This window comes from Brassica rapa, chromosome A02 (assembly GCF_000309985.2).
Source record: "Brassica rapa cultivar Chiifu-401-42 chromosome A02, CAAS_Brap_v3.01, whole genome shotgun sequence".
Classification (NCBI taxonomy): domain Eukaryota; kingdom Viridiplantae; phylum Streptophyta; class Magnoliopsida; order Brassicales; family Brassicaceae; genus Brassica; species Brassica rapa.
Genome location: NC_024796.2, coordinates 27,572,560 through 27,590,055, shown reverse-complemented (window position 1 = coordinate 27,590,055; position 17,496 = coordinate 27,572,560). Strand labels below are relative to the sequence as shown.

The window sequence follows — 17,496 nt, the reverse complement described above, 5'->3', positions numbered from 1 at the left end:
AATTATTCAACTATGGTAGAAAAGGTTAAAGTTTCATTTTTTCAAAAGTTACAAACACATGTCTACTTTTAACTTCATTTTTTTTCAGTCAAAAAGGTTTCAAAATTTTCCATTGGACGGTAGTCAACGAGAAAGAGTTATTTCTTTGGATTACCAATTCAAAAGGAAACTTAAGGTAGGTTTCCGAGATTACTCTTTCGGTTAAATCATCGTTTAAGGGAATTCGATTATATTTTTCTAAAGATTTTTTCAAAGAAAAGTAATTAATTAAGGCAAATGAGGATTCTACCGTGTGAAAAGTTTGTTAACGGATCAAACTTTAGCAACAACAAAAAACACCCCACACGGGCAACATTTGTCAACGGCTGTAAAAACAGGTATGTTATCTTTTGGTATTGACTTATTAACCAGACTTGTTGCGACTGTGAAAGTAACACCTTAGGAAAGAAGTAGAATGTTTTTCAAAATCCCGAGGACGACGAGTTGAGTTGGTGTATACTCACTTTCGCAAACGAAGAAATTGCACCAAACACATGGAATTAATGGTATCTGAACTTGTTTTTTTCTTTTTTACCGACCAAAATAGATGGGACAAGGCATAGACTGTTCTGAAAATTTGAAGAGTATAAACAATTTAGTAATAGTATTTATAATAAACCTTTTTGTTTTAGAAATTTGGAAACTTATGTTCATGTAAATTATATTTAAATTTTGAGGATTATAGACTAATGTTTTACTTGCATATGCTCAGAACCGGCCCTAGAACAAGGAATTATGGAGTAGCACAAGATAGAAAACTGTAGCAGGTTAATGGAGTAAGTTAACGGAGGAGACGAGAGGAGTTATTGGAGAAGAGAAAGAGGAGGGAACTGGAGAATAGGGTTTGTTCAATTGTTTGTTCTCTATTTTTCTCTCTTCAGAAGATGGTTATGTAGACCATTAATTTTGTTAGCCCAACCCAAAAGAAAACCCAATATTAACAATCTGGAAAACACTAGCCACATCTTAATCAGAATGGGGAAATATATTGTTAACTGTATATTCTCATTAAATTTAATTTATACAAAACAAAAATATCATTTTAATATGTGTTTTTTTTTTTTTTTCTTAAGCTTAGAAAGTGAAGTAGATAATCTGATTACAAACTATAATTTGTATTTTACATTAAGATAGGTAAATATATTACAACAATTACATCTATAATCTACAAACACGGATTGCTCTAAACATTCATTATAATTTATACCTAAGCTATAAACTCATGCACAAGAACATGAACATCCATTTTTTTTTTCAAAAAAAAAAAACATGAGCATCCACTTCATGTTGTATTAAGGATGCTACGAATGATATAATGGACCTTTTGCTATGTGTGAACCAGTTGCTATTGTATGTTACGTTGAGCTATTTGAAACGTATCCTCGTCAATAGGGTCAGCGAGGGGACTGATCAGATAGATAAGTTTTGCGAAGAGGTTCCTCAGATGTACAAGTCGTTGCAAGAGGAATATGTTGACCAAATTCACAACATATTCCCATCTATCTCGGAGCCAGTGAATGAGAAGTACTCCAAGAGCAAAAGCTGAAGAAACTCCAGTGATCATAAACACACCGCGGAACCTGTCAAGGGTTATAGGGTTTGATGTATCATCTGTTGTGTATGGAAGTTGAATCTCGAGCCATCCGTTCGCCAGCTCGTTTAGCTTCCCATTTGTCCTCAGATTCGAGATTTCTCTGGACACCTTAGGAACCAATTCGTCACCCTTTTGAAACATCTGAAACATGGTTTAACAAACCAACACCTTTTGTCAGCTAGTAAAAATAAGAATAGAGATTAAGGAAACTGAGGGATACATACAAAGCCGAAACCGTTGGTGATACATTGTGTCTTGACCAAAAAAAACTTCTCAGGATTCTCTCCAATGAGGACTTTGAGGTATGGCAACTCATCGACAACAAGTGTGGCAGTTTTGTTTAACAAGAGGTTAGCATATTCTTTAGAACTATTGAGACCCTTCATACTCAGTACTTGGAGGCCGGAACTGGCGAAGGCCGCCATTGCGATACGTGATCCCAAAAGTCGACCTACGTGGTTTTTGTTGGAGTTGAACCTCATCTGTTGCACCGTCATCATTGATGTCAAGGTTGCAGTATAACTCGTAGTCAATATGAGTACTGCAAATACCCAAACTATAACTACAAATCTTGATAAGTTGTGTTTTAACTTCTCCCCTGTCACAAATGGTAAGCAGAAAAAGTTGAAAAACTACAATAAAATAAAACTCTATAAATTAATAATGTTGGCACCACCGTATTTTTATTAATTTAGGAAGATTAATACACATAAAATTTAATTCCACAACTTCTTAAGTTTTAATCTGTTTTTATGTAAAATAGTTTTTTCCGCAATTTATATACTGATTTAATTTCATAAATTTGGCTTTCAAGTTTTTTAATTGTATTATTTGATATGTAAAATATGTGTATCATATAATGTAAGTGTGTTTTTAGATGTAATCTAATAATATAATATCAAACTACTTTGAAGTGAAGAAAAAAATAAACATGAATTCTATTGTGAATAAAAATAAGCTATACAATCTTTTGTTTATATTTATATAAAACTTCTGTATATTAACTATAAATTTTATGATTCTAATATGACTATATATTTTTTTTCTAAAATTCAGTATCTTATCGAATTGATTTGTATTTTGACATTGGTCAAAATTAGTACTATTGAAGTTTATAAATTTATCTGAGTATTAATTTATAGAATCTCTACATTATAAAGCATCACTCCATACTCTTATGACCAACGTCATATAATAAGACTGCGAAAAGGTGGTACTTACTGTGCGCATAAACAAGGGTAGAGAAGCCAAACCAAAAGATAACTCCAATCTGTTTTGACCAAGTTCCTTGGAACTCCGTGTTCTCAGGTTTTTCTATCAACCAAACTATAATGCCCGTTAAGACAAAGAAAGCTGCCGTTGTTAACCAAAGCTCTGGTGTTAGAGGTTTTAAGAACACCCACGCACTTCTCTCTCTTGATGTTATAATGCCAACACCCATTTCTGTGAATGGCATCGTAAAATCAACATAACTTGATCTATTATAAGTGATTGTAATATCTCCAACGGCTGCATCATATTTGTCTTTCTGCATATATGAAAGTAGTTCAGTTTCCACACACTATATATAGATGAAAAAACACTTGTAAGTGTAAACTTAGAGTTATGATTAGTACCTGGCTACTAAGTGCATATGCAAGATCGTCGTAGTTGCTACCATTGCGCCAAAGTGTGAATTCCACTTCATAGTTGAAAGGGCTAATGGAAGCTCGGAAGACATCTACACAAAACCCTTCAGCAGTTACTTTTTTTGTTAGTGGATCAGTCTCCACCTTCACCAGTCTTGGGAACCTGTTACTGGATGTGACCAGAACTCTCAGTGTTTTTCTTTTGCGCCCTTGCGGACTTTGAATAGTCCCACCCGGCCAAAATATGGTCTCTAGCTTGTTATGAGTACAAGATGACAACTCTCTTGTGTTGCTGAAGCTACCATTAGAATTCCAGAATCCTACCCTTCTCTCACCTAATCCTATCAAGTTCACAATCTCAAACTTGTCTGACAAGAAATTCTTATCCTTGGTATGGAAGTCACCACTCAAACCCTTACACCTACATTGTGTGATTGCCTCCAGGAGAGTTGATGACACATTTGGGATCCTAGCAACTTCAGATGCTCTCGCCAGTGCCCATGCTACATCATGAGCCCATATGCCGGAGATGCTCAACCCAAGTATCTCAGACCCAACAGCTTCTTCTTCAACAGGAAGTGATTTTCTCCATCTTGAAGTGAAATTTTGAAGCTCTTTTGACATTGGAATGTATGACCTGAAACCAACCACACCTTCCATTGCTTCTTTTGAAAAACCGTCGCCACTTCTCTCATGAAAGCTGTTCATGCTTTTAACAGTTAGTATCCAAGCATTCGCTTCACCCATCATCCCTAACTTCCCAGCACATGGGAAGAGATAAGTTGCTACAAGCTCAGACAAGTGCACCACAAAGATACTCGCTCCCAAATCCTTCAGCTTCCTTAACCGATCCATCATACAATCATCATTTGGAGATACAGCAACCTTGGACTGTATATGAACTCCATTCTCATGGAAATGATCCACCAGGAGTTGCATACTCTCTCTCCAGTCATCTTCATCTTCATAAACAAGGACAACACTCTTCCAATCAAACCCGTGGATGAATGCTGTGATGCCCTTTGCTTCGGAGAAAGAATCATGTGTCGCTTGGATCAGATGGCTGTATTTTCTCAATGACAATGAAGTCGGAGAGTTAAGTGATATCACAGGAACCCTAGCTTGCTCCCCAATCTCAGCCAAAAGCTTTGTTTCCTGCAACGAATCCCCACTGATAACCGCCTCCACTCCTACAGTTTGCAGCAGATCAACAGCTGTTTCATTTGAAAAAAAATAGAACATGTCTAGATTGTCAGTGAATGGCAGAGACGAATCAAGAAGGTGGAAGAATGGAGTATGTTACCAGACGCTAGAGCAAGGAGAGGCTTTCCTTGAGAGTTTCTAACTGAGAGAGAGACTCTTGTTTTGTAATCACTGTTGACGGCGTAGAAATCGGAAAGGGCCATGGAAACAGAGCTTCCCACTATCTTGCCTTCCACGGAACCCAAATCCAAAACTAAACCAACCCTAACCCTAACACGTTCTTGCTCGGACACGGAGTCTTCGTTAACGACATCGTTTTGACTAAAAACAAAACCGTTGGAGATAAAGAGAAACAAAACAAGAAGAAATGAAACAAGATTTCTCTTTTGAATCCAAAACCTCTCCATTAAAAAGAAGTTTCCAGTTACGAAAACATGTGTACTTGATCATTCTTATTATATAACCAAGTCTAGCCAATCCATGCCGTGTTTTGTTTTACCTCTGTAAAGTAAGCCTAAAGCCAAAAAAATTCTAATTGGGGTAAAACTTTGGTTTTTTTTTTTTTGATAAAGGGTAAAACTTTGGTTGCTCATTATTATTTTTATTTAATTATATATATATATACATATTTCTCATATATATTTTTATTTTATTTTATGAATAAAATAGTACAAACACAATATATAGGTAAATAAATGGTTACACTGTTAAATAGCTTATTAAAAAAAATATAAAGATGAATGTAATTTCAGTTAATATTCTTTTTTGTTTTATATGCTAACAGTCATTTTTATTATAATGAATTTTTTTTGATATATCAAAATTTATTAATATAGGGGCCCAGATATTTGGGGGGACCTAAAATTATTGTCTTATTTTTTACAAAGGAGGCACATCTTTGTGCAAAGTTATTCCACTATGGTAGAAATTTTTGAAGTTTCAGATTTTCAACTGGACCGGCTTATCTTAGGGGTTACAAATTCAAAAGGAAATTCAGCGTAGGTTTCCGAGGTTACTCTTTTGTCACACAAAACATTATCTTAGGGAATTCGATTCTGTTTTTCTAATAATTTTGTCATGGAAAAGTAAGCCAAATGAGGATATTCTTTAGTGTGAAAACATCTGTGTTTTCTTTTGGTATTAACCTGACGTGTTACGTAACCTCTTTTACATTGTCTTAGCTTTTGTTAGCAACCAATAATTCGGCAATAATGTTATACGGTCGAGGTTATATACATACATCTAGAAGTAGAGGAAATGATGAAGTAAGTTTCATCTCAAATGACCAAGTAGAGGAAATCGAACTTGGTCAATATCCTTTGTCTTAAAGTACGTTTATGCCGCAACTTCAGACCACCAATCTAAATCGTCTTTCTATCACAAGAATGGTTATGTAGCTTAACCAAATCTGACGGTCAAAATAAAGAACTCCCTTGAGAAATGAAAAATCTAAGATAATATTTATGTTTAGATAGATCATAGATGCTAGGAGAAACAACCTGTCAACCTAGTACAATATCAAACGAAGAATGATCGGATGCTTATGGCCTTATTAACTAAACCAACTATAATAAGCTTTTGTACTTTTTCAAAAATAATAAGGTTTTGTAGTGGATTTGGTGTGGACGGGTCTTGAAAAGTAGGTTTTAAGTATCTTGTTCAAAATTATATTTTCATGTGTAAAAACTATCTTTGTTGCCTTGTTGGGTCTTTTATACTAATTACTAATTAAGGATATATATGTGAGCAGATCATATATATATAGAGTAGCCAAAGCTTTGGTGTGATGTAGATTTACGTAACACCAAAGTGTATCTACACACAATGTTTGGAGGCACTTTCACCGGCATTATTTGTATGGATATTCTGTCCTTTTAACGGAAATGCCCACCATAAAGATAGTCGTCGAGGTTTTTGTTGGGAATACTTATGACGATTTTCTGATGGATTTTTTTCCTGACGACCATGTTTTGTTAGGAAAGTCGTCGATTATAGTCATTCTCGACGACTTTCCGAGAGAAATGTATGGAATGAGTTGTTTTCGTGTAGTGTAAGATAACATATTAGCGACTGGAAACACGTTACTTTGCGCATAAGCAATTTCAACGGCAAGTTATGGGGCGTCTACTTTTCTCAGCACAATGTAGGATTGTTAATGGAGGCATGTGAGCTATAGTTCTTGGAAGGTGGAAAAAAAAACAGTAGTTTACTCGTCACTTCATGATCATATAATGTTCTCGAAACCTAGGCTTGTGTTGCAAGGCAACGGCAATAACGGAATAACCGAATAAGAAACGACATGGCAAGAAGTGCCAAGTTGTTGGACAGTGATCTGGTATAAGATGTGATTGCAGGACACATATTGGTTAATCAGAGTAAGAAATCAATAGAAATCATATGCAATTTACAAGCAAGTATTGGTCAAAACATCATTTATATTTACAGACGGTTTGAATCAAGCAAGAATCATATCACGGTCGACTAACGGACCTATCGAGAAAAAAGGGCAAGGTTGTTCGGTGAGGCTCTAGGTCAGAGTCAGAGACGAACAACATCAAAAAAATTGTGTAAGCTAAAGACTCAGGCACCACAAAACACAAGACACATGACCATCCACTTCACTTGTAGTATTATACACAACTACACAACATAGAATCATCCATTTCAACTGTACTATTATGCACAAGAACAAAACCACCCACTTCACTTGTATGGACCTTTTGCTATATTTGAAAATCTTTCTATCTGTTAAGTTGAGCCATCTGCACTGCATTCTCAACAAAGAGGTCATCGAGGGGGCTAGCATGGATAGTTCTTGCAAAGAAGATCCTGAAATGTACAAGTCGTCGCGAGAGAAATATGTTGATGGAACTCATAAGATCTTCCCATCTATCACGTATCCATATAATGAGAAGTACTGCAAGAGCAAAACCTGAAGAACCTCCCGTGATCATAAACAAACCGCGGAACCTGTAAAGGTCTATAGGTTCTGATGTATCATCTATTATGTATGGCAAACGATTATCAAACCATGTTTTCGACATCTCGTTAAGCCTCCCTTTTGTCCTTAGCTCCGAGATTTCTTTGGACACCAAATGCACCAACTCGTCACCCTTTTGAAACATCTGAAACATGACCAACACCTTTTGTCAGCAAGTTATAAAGAAGATGAAGAGTAAGGAAACTGAGGGATACATACAAATCCAAAACCGTTGGTGGTAATTTGTGGCTTGACCATGAGAAAATGATCAGGCTTCTCTCCAAGGAGGACATTGAGGTATGGCAACTCGTCGATAATGAATGCGACCGAGTTGTTCAACAAGGCTTTTGCATAATCTGTAGAGTTAATGAGGCCTCTGACATTCGTTGCATTGATGTTGGTACTAGCTAGGCTCGCATTTGCTATGAGTGAGCCCGAAAGGTGACCTATAAAGTCTTTATTGGAGTTGAATCGTATCTGTTGCACTGTCATCATTGATGTCAATGTTGCAGTGTAACTCGTTGTCAGTATCAGCACTGCAAATACCCAAACTGTAACCACAAATCTTGATAAATTGTGTTTTAGCTTCTCCCCTGTCACAAGTATAAAACAGCAAAAGATGAAAAACAATTTTTTTTGTCAACTAAAACCAATAGAAACTAAGTGAATTCATGGCCGGTTATGAGTTTTCATGTAAGAGTCAGTAAGACCTAAACAGCCACACTTGATGTACAAAAGTTAGTTTTCTTTGAATAAATTTTACAAATATTCAAAAAAAAAAAAATATTAGTCCTTCTCTCCCCCCCCCTCCAAAAAATTTTTATTTTACAAAAAAAATATTTAAAAGTTTTCAAATTTGTAAGAAAAAAATTATATAAACCATTACTAATTGTCTATGGCTCCAAAATCTCAAGACCGGTCCGTCCTGACTCCTGAGTAAATCCATAACTAACGACTAGTTATGACTTATATGGAAAAATAAGTAAAATTCGGCACAGACATTTAAAGCATCACTTCAATCTCTTTTGACCATACTATTGGCATATAAGAATTAATGTGAAGAGATGTACTTACTGTGTGCATAAACAAGGGTAGAGAAGCCAAACCAAAGCATAACTCCAATCTGTTGAGACCAAGAGCCCTGGAACTCCTTGTTTTCAGGTTTTTCTATCAACCAAACTATAATGCCTGTCAAGACAAAGAAAGCTGCACTTGTCATCCAAAGATCTGGTGTTAGAGGTTGAAAGAACACCCACATTCCACTCTGCTTTGGTGCCACCATTCCAAGACCCAGTTCAGTGAATGGTATAGTAAAATCAACATAACTCGATCTATTGGAAGTGATTGTAATATCTCCCACGGCCATATCATATTTGTCTTTCTGCATGTGGGATCAATGGAGATGGTTGAATTTCCACACATTCTACATAAAAATATTTGTAATCACTAAGTTAGTACCTGGCTACTAAGTGTATATGCAAGATCGTCGTAGTTAGGACCACCAGTCCAAAGTGCGTACTCCACATCATAGTTGAAACGCATAATGGAAGCATTGAAGACTTGTGTACAGAACCCATCAGCAATTATCTTTTTTGTTACTGGATCAGTCCTCCAACTCACCAGCTTTGGAAATCTGTTGCTAGATGTAACCAAAACCCTCAGTGTTTTTCTCTTGATTTCTCCTAGTTTGTGTCCTTTGGGACTTTGAGAAGACACACCGGGCCAGATTATGGTATCTAGCTTGTTATCAGTAAAAGAAGACAGATGTCTTCTACTGCTGAAACTACCATTAGAGCTCCAGAAGCCTACCCTTCTCTCACCTGATCCAATCAAGTTCACAATCTCTAACTTGTCTGACAAGAAATTCTTATCCTTGATTTGGAAGTTACCACTTAAACCCTTGAACCTACACTGAGTGATTGCCTCAAGGAGAGTTGATGATGCATCTGGCATCCTTGTAACCTCGGCTGCTCTCGCCAGTGCCCAGGCTACATCATGAGCCCATACGCCAAAGATGCTCAACCGAGTTATTTCAGACCCAATAGCTTCTTCAACAGGAAGTGATCGTCTCCATCTTGAAGTGAAATTTTGAAGCTCTTTGGACATTGGAATGTAAGTCTTGAAGCCAACCACACCTTCCATTGCTTCTTTTGCATATTCGTCGCCATTGTTCCCATGGAAGCTGTTCATGGTTTTGGCAGTGAGGATCCAAGCAAACCCTTCAGACATCATCCCTAATTTCTCAGCACATGGGAAGAGATGAGTTGCAACAAGCTCAGACAAGTGCACCACAAAAACAGTTGTTCCCAAGTCCTTCAGCTTCCTTAGCCTATCCATCATAACCTCCTCGGTTGAAGAGACTGTAAAACCAACCTTGGACTGTATCTGAACTCCGTTCTCATGGAAATGGTCCACCATGAGCTGCATACTCTCTCTCCAGTCATCTTCATCATCATCATAAACAAGAGCAACACTCTTCCAATCAAACTCATGGATGAAAGCTGTGATGCCCTTTGCCTCGGAGGAAGTATCATGTGTCGCTTGGATCAGATGGCTGTATTTTCTCAATGACAATGAAGTTGGAGAGTTAAGTGATATCACAGGAACCTTAGCTTTCTCCCCAATCTCCGCCAAAAGCTTCGTTTCCTGCAGCGAACTTCCGCCAATAATAGCTTCCACTCCTACAGTTTGCAGCAGATCAACAGCTGTTTCATTCACAAAGACAGCAGTTATATATATATCTTCATTCAAAAAGGGAAAAAAAAAAAGACAGAACATATATAGATTGTGAGTGAATGGAGACAGAATAAGAATGAAGAAGGTGAAAGAATGTAATCACTGTTACCAGAAGCTAGAGCAAGGAGAGGCTCTCCTTGAGAGTTTCTGAACGAGAGAGAGACTCTTGTTTTGTAATCACTGTTGACTGCGTAGAAATCAGAAAGCGCCAAGGAAACCGAGCTTCCCACTATCTTGCCCTCCACGGAACCCAAATCCAAGACCAACCCGACCCGGACACTAACCCGTTCTTGCTCGGACACGGAGACTTCATTAACGTCGTCGTTTTGGCTCGACACAAAACAGTTAGAGGAGATGAAGAGAAACAGAACAAGAAGAAATGAAACCAGAGTTTGGTTTTGAATCCCAAACCTCTCCATTAGAAAGAAGTTTCCAATTGCAAAGGAAAAAAACAACATACACGTTCTACATGAACATTTTTATTATTCTTTTACTATATATAACCAGTTGATTCTAGCCAACCCATGCCGTGTTTTGTTTTTCCTCTTGTAGAACTATTCCACTAGAATAAGATTATAATACAAATATAAATATTCGTATGGTTGAAATGTTCCAAAGTTTCAGCTTGTATTTTGAGGTTGGCTACTCTTTTGTCAATCATATCATTATTTTAGGGAGTTCAATTGTATTTTTCTAATGTTTTAGTCAAAGAAAAATAAGGAAAATAGGATTTTATAGTGTAGAAAATCGTTAAGACGGATCAATGTTAGCAACAAAAATATTTGTCAACGGTTGTAAATAACAAATGTGTTTTCTTCTGGTATTGACTTATTAACCTTGACCTGTTAATTGTATTTCTATCGCAAGAGCGGCTACTTAGCTTAATTAAATCTGACGGTAAGGTACTAAGATGCTAGGAAACATACTAGTATCAAATGAAGAAGAATGATTATGATCTTATTAATCGCAATTAGTCACTTTATAGGGAATTATTGTTTAGGCTGGGTCTACACCGATTTTTTAATTTTCTAGATCAATTTTACTTATTCTACAAAAATCGTTTTTTAAAATCCGATTTGCCGTCTAGACAGGCATCTAGTTTCCGGCATCAATCTGTTTTCCACTGTTCACTAGAACTTCAATCTCACCTGCAATTAACGAAGTGGTGCACATGACAACAAGGGTTAAGACCAATGGTAAAGGCACACAATGTCATATGAAATGCAATAGAATCAGCCATATCTTTTAAATTAGAGAACAAACCAGGCATTTTTTTCTGACAATCCAAGAGAATGGCAAAGCTCAGCTGCCTGACGACAACGTGAGACGGGGGATCAGCTTCAAGAGTTCATCTTCTTTAAAGTCCGAAACAATACCAAAAGTAGCCAGTAGTTGCATGAAAGCATGAGCCTCCAAAGAGTTACCATTGCCAGCATCCATGTCAAGAGTTGCCAGCAGTGGATTCCATTCTTCTGCAACACCTTTTGCTCTATCCTTAACATTTTGTGAGAAGACAGCAGCAAGGGAGTTGCTGTCTAGACAAGATAACAGAATGCTAAGGCTAGGCACTCCATCAATATCTACACACACTGTTTGGAGGCATTTTCACTGCCATGAAGACAGTCGTCAGGTTTTTTGTTGGTTAGATTTGTGATCGTTTCCGATGAATTTCCAATAGAAAAAGTTAGTCCCAAAACGACCACGTTTTGTTGGGAAGTCGTCGGCTATAGTCATTTTCCTAACGAACTTTCGAGGAAAATGTTTGTCTTGAATGAATTGTTTTCTTATCGTGTAAGATAACATATTGGTGACTGGAAACACGTTACTTTGCGCATCAGAAATTTCAACACCAAGTTATGGAGCATCTACTTTTCTCAGCACAATGGAAGATTGTTAATGCATGCAAGTGAGCAATAGTCCTTGGAAGGTAGAAAAAAAACCAATAATATACACGATCACATAATGTTCACAAAACCTAGACTTGTATTTTAAGGCAACTGCAATAACGAAATAAGAATATGTTAAGTTTTTTGGGCTTCCAACTTAAAATTAATTGGTTGTAACTGGAAGTGAGCCAAAATCAATTATTTATCTCCAACAAAACACATGGCAAGAAGTGACAAGTTGTTTGGGCTGTGGTGTGTGTGGGATACGAAGTGATTACAGGACAGATTAATCATAGTAAGAAATCAATATATTACATCTGCAACTTACAAGAAAGGATTGGTCAAAACATCATTTTATATATACAGATGACGTCAACAAGAATCATATCACAGTGGACTGACGGACCTCTGGAGAAAGAAGGGAAAGGTTGTTCGGTGAGGCTCTAAGTCACAGTCAAAGACGAACAACATCACGTGCGCTAAAGACTTGAGCACAACAACACACAAGAACAGGAGCATCCACCTTCACTTGTACTATTACACACAAGAACAAAACCATCCACTTCTATTGTGTGTTACGTTGAGCCATTTGCACTGCATTCTCGCCAATGGGCTCATCGACGGGGCTGGGAGAGACAGTTCTTGCAAAGAGGATCCTGAAATGTATAAATCCTCCCGCAAGAAATATGTTGATCGAATTCATAAGATCTCCCCATGTGTCCCGGAGCCAGATAATGAGAACTACTGCAAGAGCAAGAGCTGAAGAACCCCCCGTGATCATAAACAAACCTCGAAATCTGTAAAGGTCTATAGGGTCTGGTGTATCATCTATTGTATAAGGAAAACGATTATCAAACCATGTTTTTGACATCTCGTTAAGCCTCCCTTTTGTCCTTAGCTCCGATATTTCTTTGGACACATTATGCACCAATTCGTCACCCTTTTGAAACATCTGAAAACATGGTTTAACAAACCAACTTATTTTGTCAGCAAGTAAAAAAAAAGAGTAAGGGGATGAAGATAAAGATGAATACATACAAATCCGAAACCGTTGGTGGTAACTTTTGGCTTGATCATTAGAAAACGTCCAGGATTCTCTCCAAGGAGGACACTGAGGTATGGCAACTCATCGATAATGAATGCGACTGTGTTGTTCAACAGGGCTTTAGCATAATCTTCAGAGGTATTGAGACCTTTGGTATTCATTGCTTTGAGGGTCTCATTTGCAATGAGTGAGCCAGAAAGGTGACCCACAAAGTCTTTGTTGGTGTTGAATCTTATCTGTTGCACCGTCATCATTGATGTCAATGTTGCAGTATAACTCGTAGTCAGTATGAGCACTGCAAATACCCAAACGGTAACTACAAATCTTGATAAGTTGTGTTTTAGCTTCTCCCCTGTCACAAATAGCAAGTCAACAAAAGGTGAAAAACTAATTTAAACAATCATTTCAATCTGTCGTGTCTAAATTATTGACATCCCACAATTGTTGAGAGGGTGCTAATGAACGAAAGTTCCACATCAATAGTCGAATAATATATATAGAGGTTTGTGTCAATCTATTCATTGCCAATTGATTTTAAGTTAAGCTCATGATAAGTCTAAATTTAACATGGTAATAGAGTTTTTTTTGTTGATCTAAATAGGGTGGTCTGAAAGGTCACTACCATTGTTAAAGTGAGATCCATTTAGAAATCTCAGCATAATATATATAAGGTCAATTTACTTATTGCCAATTAAATTTTGAGTTGCAAACCAAAGACATACCCAACTTTAATAATTATTGGCATATAAGAATTAATGTGAAAAGATGTACTTACTGTGAGCATAAACAAGGGTAGAGAAGCCAAACCAAAGCATAACTCCAATCTGTTGTGACCAAGATCCCTGGAACTCAATGTTCTCAGGTCTTTCTATCAACCAAACTATAGTCCCCGTCAAGACAAAGAAAGCTGCACTTGTCATCCAAAGGTCTAGTGTTAGAGGTTGAAAGAACACCCACATACTACTTTGCTTTGGTGCTACCATTCCTAGACCCAGTTCAGTGAATGGAATAGTAAAATCAACATAATTTGATCTTTTGGAAGTGATTGTAATATCTCCCACGGCCGCATCATATTTGTCTTTCTGTGGGATCAATGAGGTGGCTGAGTTTCCACACACTCTACATATATGAAAAAATATTTGTAATTATAAATTGAGCAAAGGTTAGTACCTGGCTACTAAATGTATGTGCAAGATTATCGTAGTTAGGACCACCAGTCCAAAGTGTGTACTCCACATCATAGTTGAAACGCCTAATGGAAGCATTGAAGACTTGTATACAGAACCCATCAGCAGTAATTTTTTTTGTTCTTGGATCAGTCGTCGCGTTCACCAGTTTTGGGAATCTGTTGCTAGATGTAACCAAAACCCTGAGCGTTTTTCTCTTGCTTTCTCCTAGTTCGGGCCCTTGCGGATTTTGGATAGTCCCACCGGGCCAGAATATGGTCTCCAGCTTGTTGCTGAAACTACCATTAGAATTCCATAATCCCACTCTTCTTTCGCCTGATCCTATCAAATTCACAATCTCAAACTTGTTGGACAACAACTTCTTATGCTTGATACGGAAGTCACCACTCAAACCTTTAAACCTACACTCTGTGATAGCCTCAAGAAGAGTTGATGATACATTTGACATCCTTGTAAACTCCGCTGCTCTCGCCAGTGCCCAGGCTACATCGTGAGCCCATACACCAGAGATGCTCAGCCGAGCTATCTCAGACCCAGCATCTTCTTCAACAGGAAGTGATTTTCTCCATTTAGAAGTGAAATTGTGAAGCTCTTTTGACATTGGGATGTAAGACCTGAAACCAACCACACCTTCCATTGCCTGTTTTGAAAAATCGTCAAGGTTTTGATTAAAACTGTTCATGCTTTTAACAGTGAGGATCCAAGCAAACCCTTCACTCATCATCCCTAACTTCCCAGCACATGGGAAGAGATGAGTTGCTACAAGCTCAGACATGTGCACCACAAAGACAGTGGTTCCCAATTTCTTCAGCTTCCTTAAACGCTCCATCATCAACTGCTTGCTTGAAGAGGCTGTAAAACCAAGCTTGGACTGTATACGGACGCCCTTTTCATGGAAATTGTCCACCAGGAGCTGCATGCTCTCTCTCCAGTCATCGTCATCTTCATGAACAAGAGCAACATTCTTCCAATCAAACTCATGGATGAAAGCTGTAATGCCCTTTGCGTCGGAGGATGAATCATATGTGGCTTGGATCAGATGGCTGTATTTTCTCAATGACAATGAAACCGGAGAGTTAAGTGAAATCACAGGAATCCTAGCTTTCTCTCCAATCTCCGCCAAAAGCTTCGTCTCAAGCAACGAATTCCCGCCAATAATTGCCTCAACTCCTTCAGTTTGCAGGAGATCAATAGCTGTTTCATTTGAAAAGACAAAACATATATAGATAATAGATTGTGTAGGGGTGTTCAATCCGTTCGTTTTTTTCAGTTTTTCGATTTACGAAAAATAGCTACCATATTAAATCATATTTACTTTGGTTTGGTTCGGTTTATATACCTTTGGTTTTTGGTTTTTGGTTTTTTTTTCGGTTTTATACCAAAAAACCATAAATATATTATCTTTTATAATATTTTATGAATTTCACTTTATATGATTAGATATCAGCTTTAATATAACATGAAAATATTTTGGTGTCTAAATAAACTATTTTTATTTTACTATTTAAATAATTAATTAGTAAACATATTAAGTTAACAATGATAGTTTTTTAGAATAAAAATAAGAAAATTAGTAACCCATAATATTATTAAATTACTAAATACACACATATTTGTCTACAAAAACAAAATTGTGTTTTGTTTAAATTAATAAAAAGGAAAGAATATTTATTAACTTATAACAAATTATTATATTACAAAAATCAATATTTTAAGTATGGAGATCATATCAATAAAATAAATTATGTGTATTATTAATTTACTAGATAATCTACATATAATTATACTACTATATTTTAGTTGATCGGTTTATATACCAAACTATATCTATATACTGCAGTTTCTTAAAATAACATTCATTCGGTATATTCGGTATTTACCAAATCCAAACCACTTTTTCTATTTCGATTTTGTTCGGTTCTAGTTGGTTTGGTTTTACCGGATTAAACACTCCTGATTGTGAGTGAATGGAGACAGAGAAGAATGAAGAAGTGTTAGTTTCTGATTTATTATGGACTTCAAACTTAAAACTAATTGGTAGTAACTAGTAAGTGAATTGGTCCTCATCTAGATGATTGCTTTTATCGATCAGAAATTTGTAAACATTTATATAGCGAGTTTAGTAAGATATTTTGTCCCTAATAAGAAGCTTGAATAATGGAGTACGTTACCTGAAGCGAGAGCTAGGATAGGCTCTCCGTGAGAGTTTCTGACAGAGAGAATGATTCGTGTTCTGTAATTACTGTTAACAGTGTAGAAATCAGAAAGTGCCAAGGAAACAGAGCTTCCCACTATCTTTCCTTCCACGGAACCCAGATCCAAAACCAACCCAACCCTAACCCTAACCCATTTTTGCTCAGTCCCGGAGACTCCACTAACCTCGTCGTTTTGAGACCATGCAAAACAGTTAGAGCAGATAAAGAGAAACAGAACAATAACAAATGAAACCAGAGTTCGGTTTTGGATCCCAAACTTCTCCATTAGAAAGAAGTTTCCAATTGCAAAGAAAAAAAAACAACATACACGTCTATATGAACATTTTTATTATAATTTTACTATATATAACCGTCGATTGTAGCCAACCCATAACGTGTTTTGTTTTTTACTCTTGTAGATTTATTCCACTACAAAAGATTATAATACAAACAAGATTTAGACCGAGCGTCTGCACTGGTTATTTTCCGATTTTATTACCATTAGACAAACACAGTAATTGATAGATTTTAAATAATTGATTTCAAAAATAATTTAACTAATTATTCTCCTATGGTTGAAATATTCCAAAGTTTCAGATTGTATTTCGAGGTTGGCTACTCTTTTCTCAATCATATCATTATTTTAGGGTATTTTTATAATGATTTGGTCAAAGAAAAGTAAGAAAAATGAGAATACTGTAGTGTAACAAAAAAAAAACGTTGAACGGATCAATTTTAGCAACAAATTTTGACGTGCAAATGTGTTTTCTTTTGGTAATGACGTCTTAACCTTGACTTGTTAAGTAAGTTACTAACCTTTTTTAGATGGTTATTTACACTAATGATGTCGTGAACAGCCACAAATTAAGCAACAAGACAATAGAGAACCAAATGTAGTGAGGCAAATACCTGTTTAGAATTTTTTATTATTGTGTCAATGAATAATCTTACAAATCTTTAGACCCATATTTATAGCAGCCTCAAAACTCGATTTCTTTTATCC

At 36.6% G+C, this 17,496-nt stretch overlaps 3 protein-coding genes across 3 annotated transcripts; all 3 read right to left on the bottom strand.

The window, feature by feature from the left end:
- Positions 1-5: 5 nt before the first annotated feature.
- On the bottom strand, positions 6-4,915 carry LOC117131836 (glutamate receptor 1.3-like). The gene is made up of 5 exons (XM_033284666.1): positions 4,565-4,915; positions 3,250-4,475; positions 2,855-3,161; positions 1,858-2,231; positions 6-1,774 (listed from the first exon to the last, which is right to left on the bottom strand). The coding sequence occupies exons 1-5, from the start codon at positions 4,869-4,871 to the stop codon at positions 1,385-1,387; spliced, it is 2,604 nt and encodes an 867-aa protein (XP_033140557.1). The 5' UTR covers positions 4,872-4,915; the 3' UTR covers positions 6-1,384.
- A 1,915-nt stretch (positions 4,916-6,830) lies between these two features.
- Positions 6,831-12,126, bottom strand: LOC103854536 (glutamate receptor 1.3-like). The gene is made up of 5 exons (XM_009131478.3): positions 10,290-12,126; positions 8,903-10,149; positions 8,519-8,825; positions 7,664-8,037; positions 6,831-7,589 (listed from the first exon to the last, which is right to left on the bottom strand). Exons 1-5 carry the CDS (start codon positions 10,636-10,638, stop codon positions 7,206-7,208), a joined length of 2,661 nt encoding a protein of 886 aa, XP_009129726.2. The 5' UTR covers positions 10,639-12,126; the 3' UTR covers positions 6,831-7,205.
- A 233-nt stretch (positions 12,127-12,359) lies between these two features.
- LOC103854534 (glutamate receptor 1.2-like) lies at positions 12,360-17,333 on the bottom strand. Its single transcript, XM_009131475.3, has 5 exons — positions 16,470-17,333; positions 14,282-15,492; positions 13,887-14,193; positions 13,105-13,463; positions 12,360-13,018 (listed from the first exon to the last, which is right to left on the bottom strand). Exons 1-5 carry the CDS (start codon positions 16,777-16,779, stop codon positions 12,632-12,634), a joined length of 2,574 nt encoding a protein of 857 aa, XP_009129723.1. The 5' UTR covers positions 16,780-17,333; the 3' UTR covers positions 12,360-12,631.
- Positions 17,334-17,496: the final 163 nt, after the last annotated feature.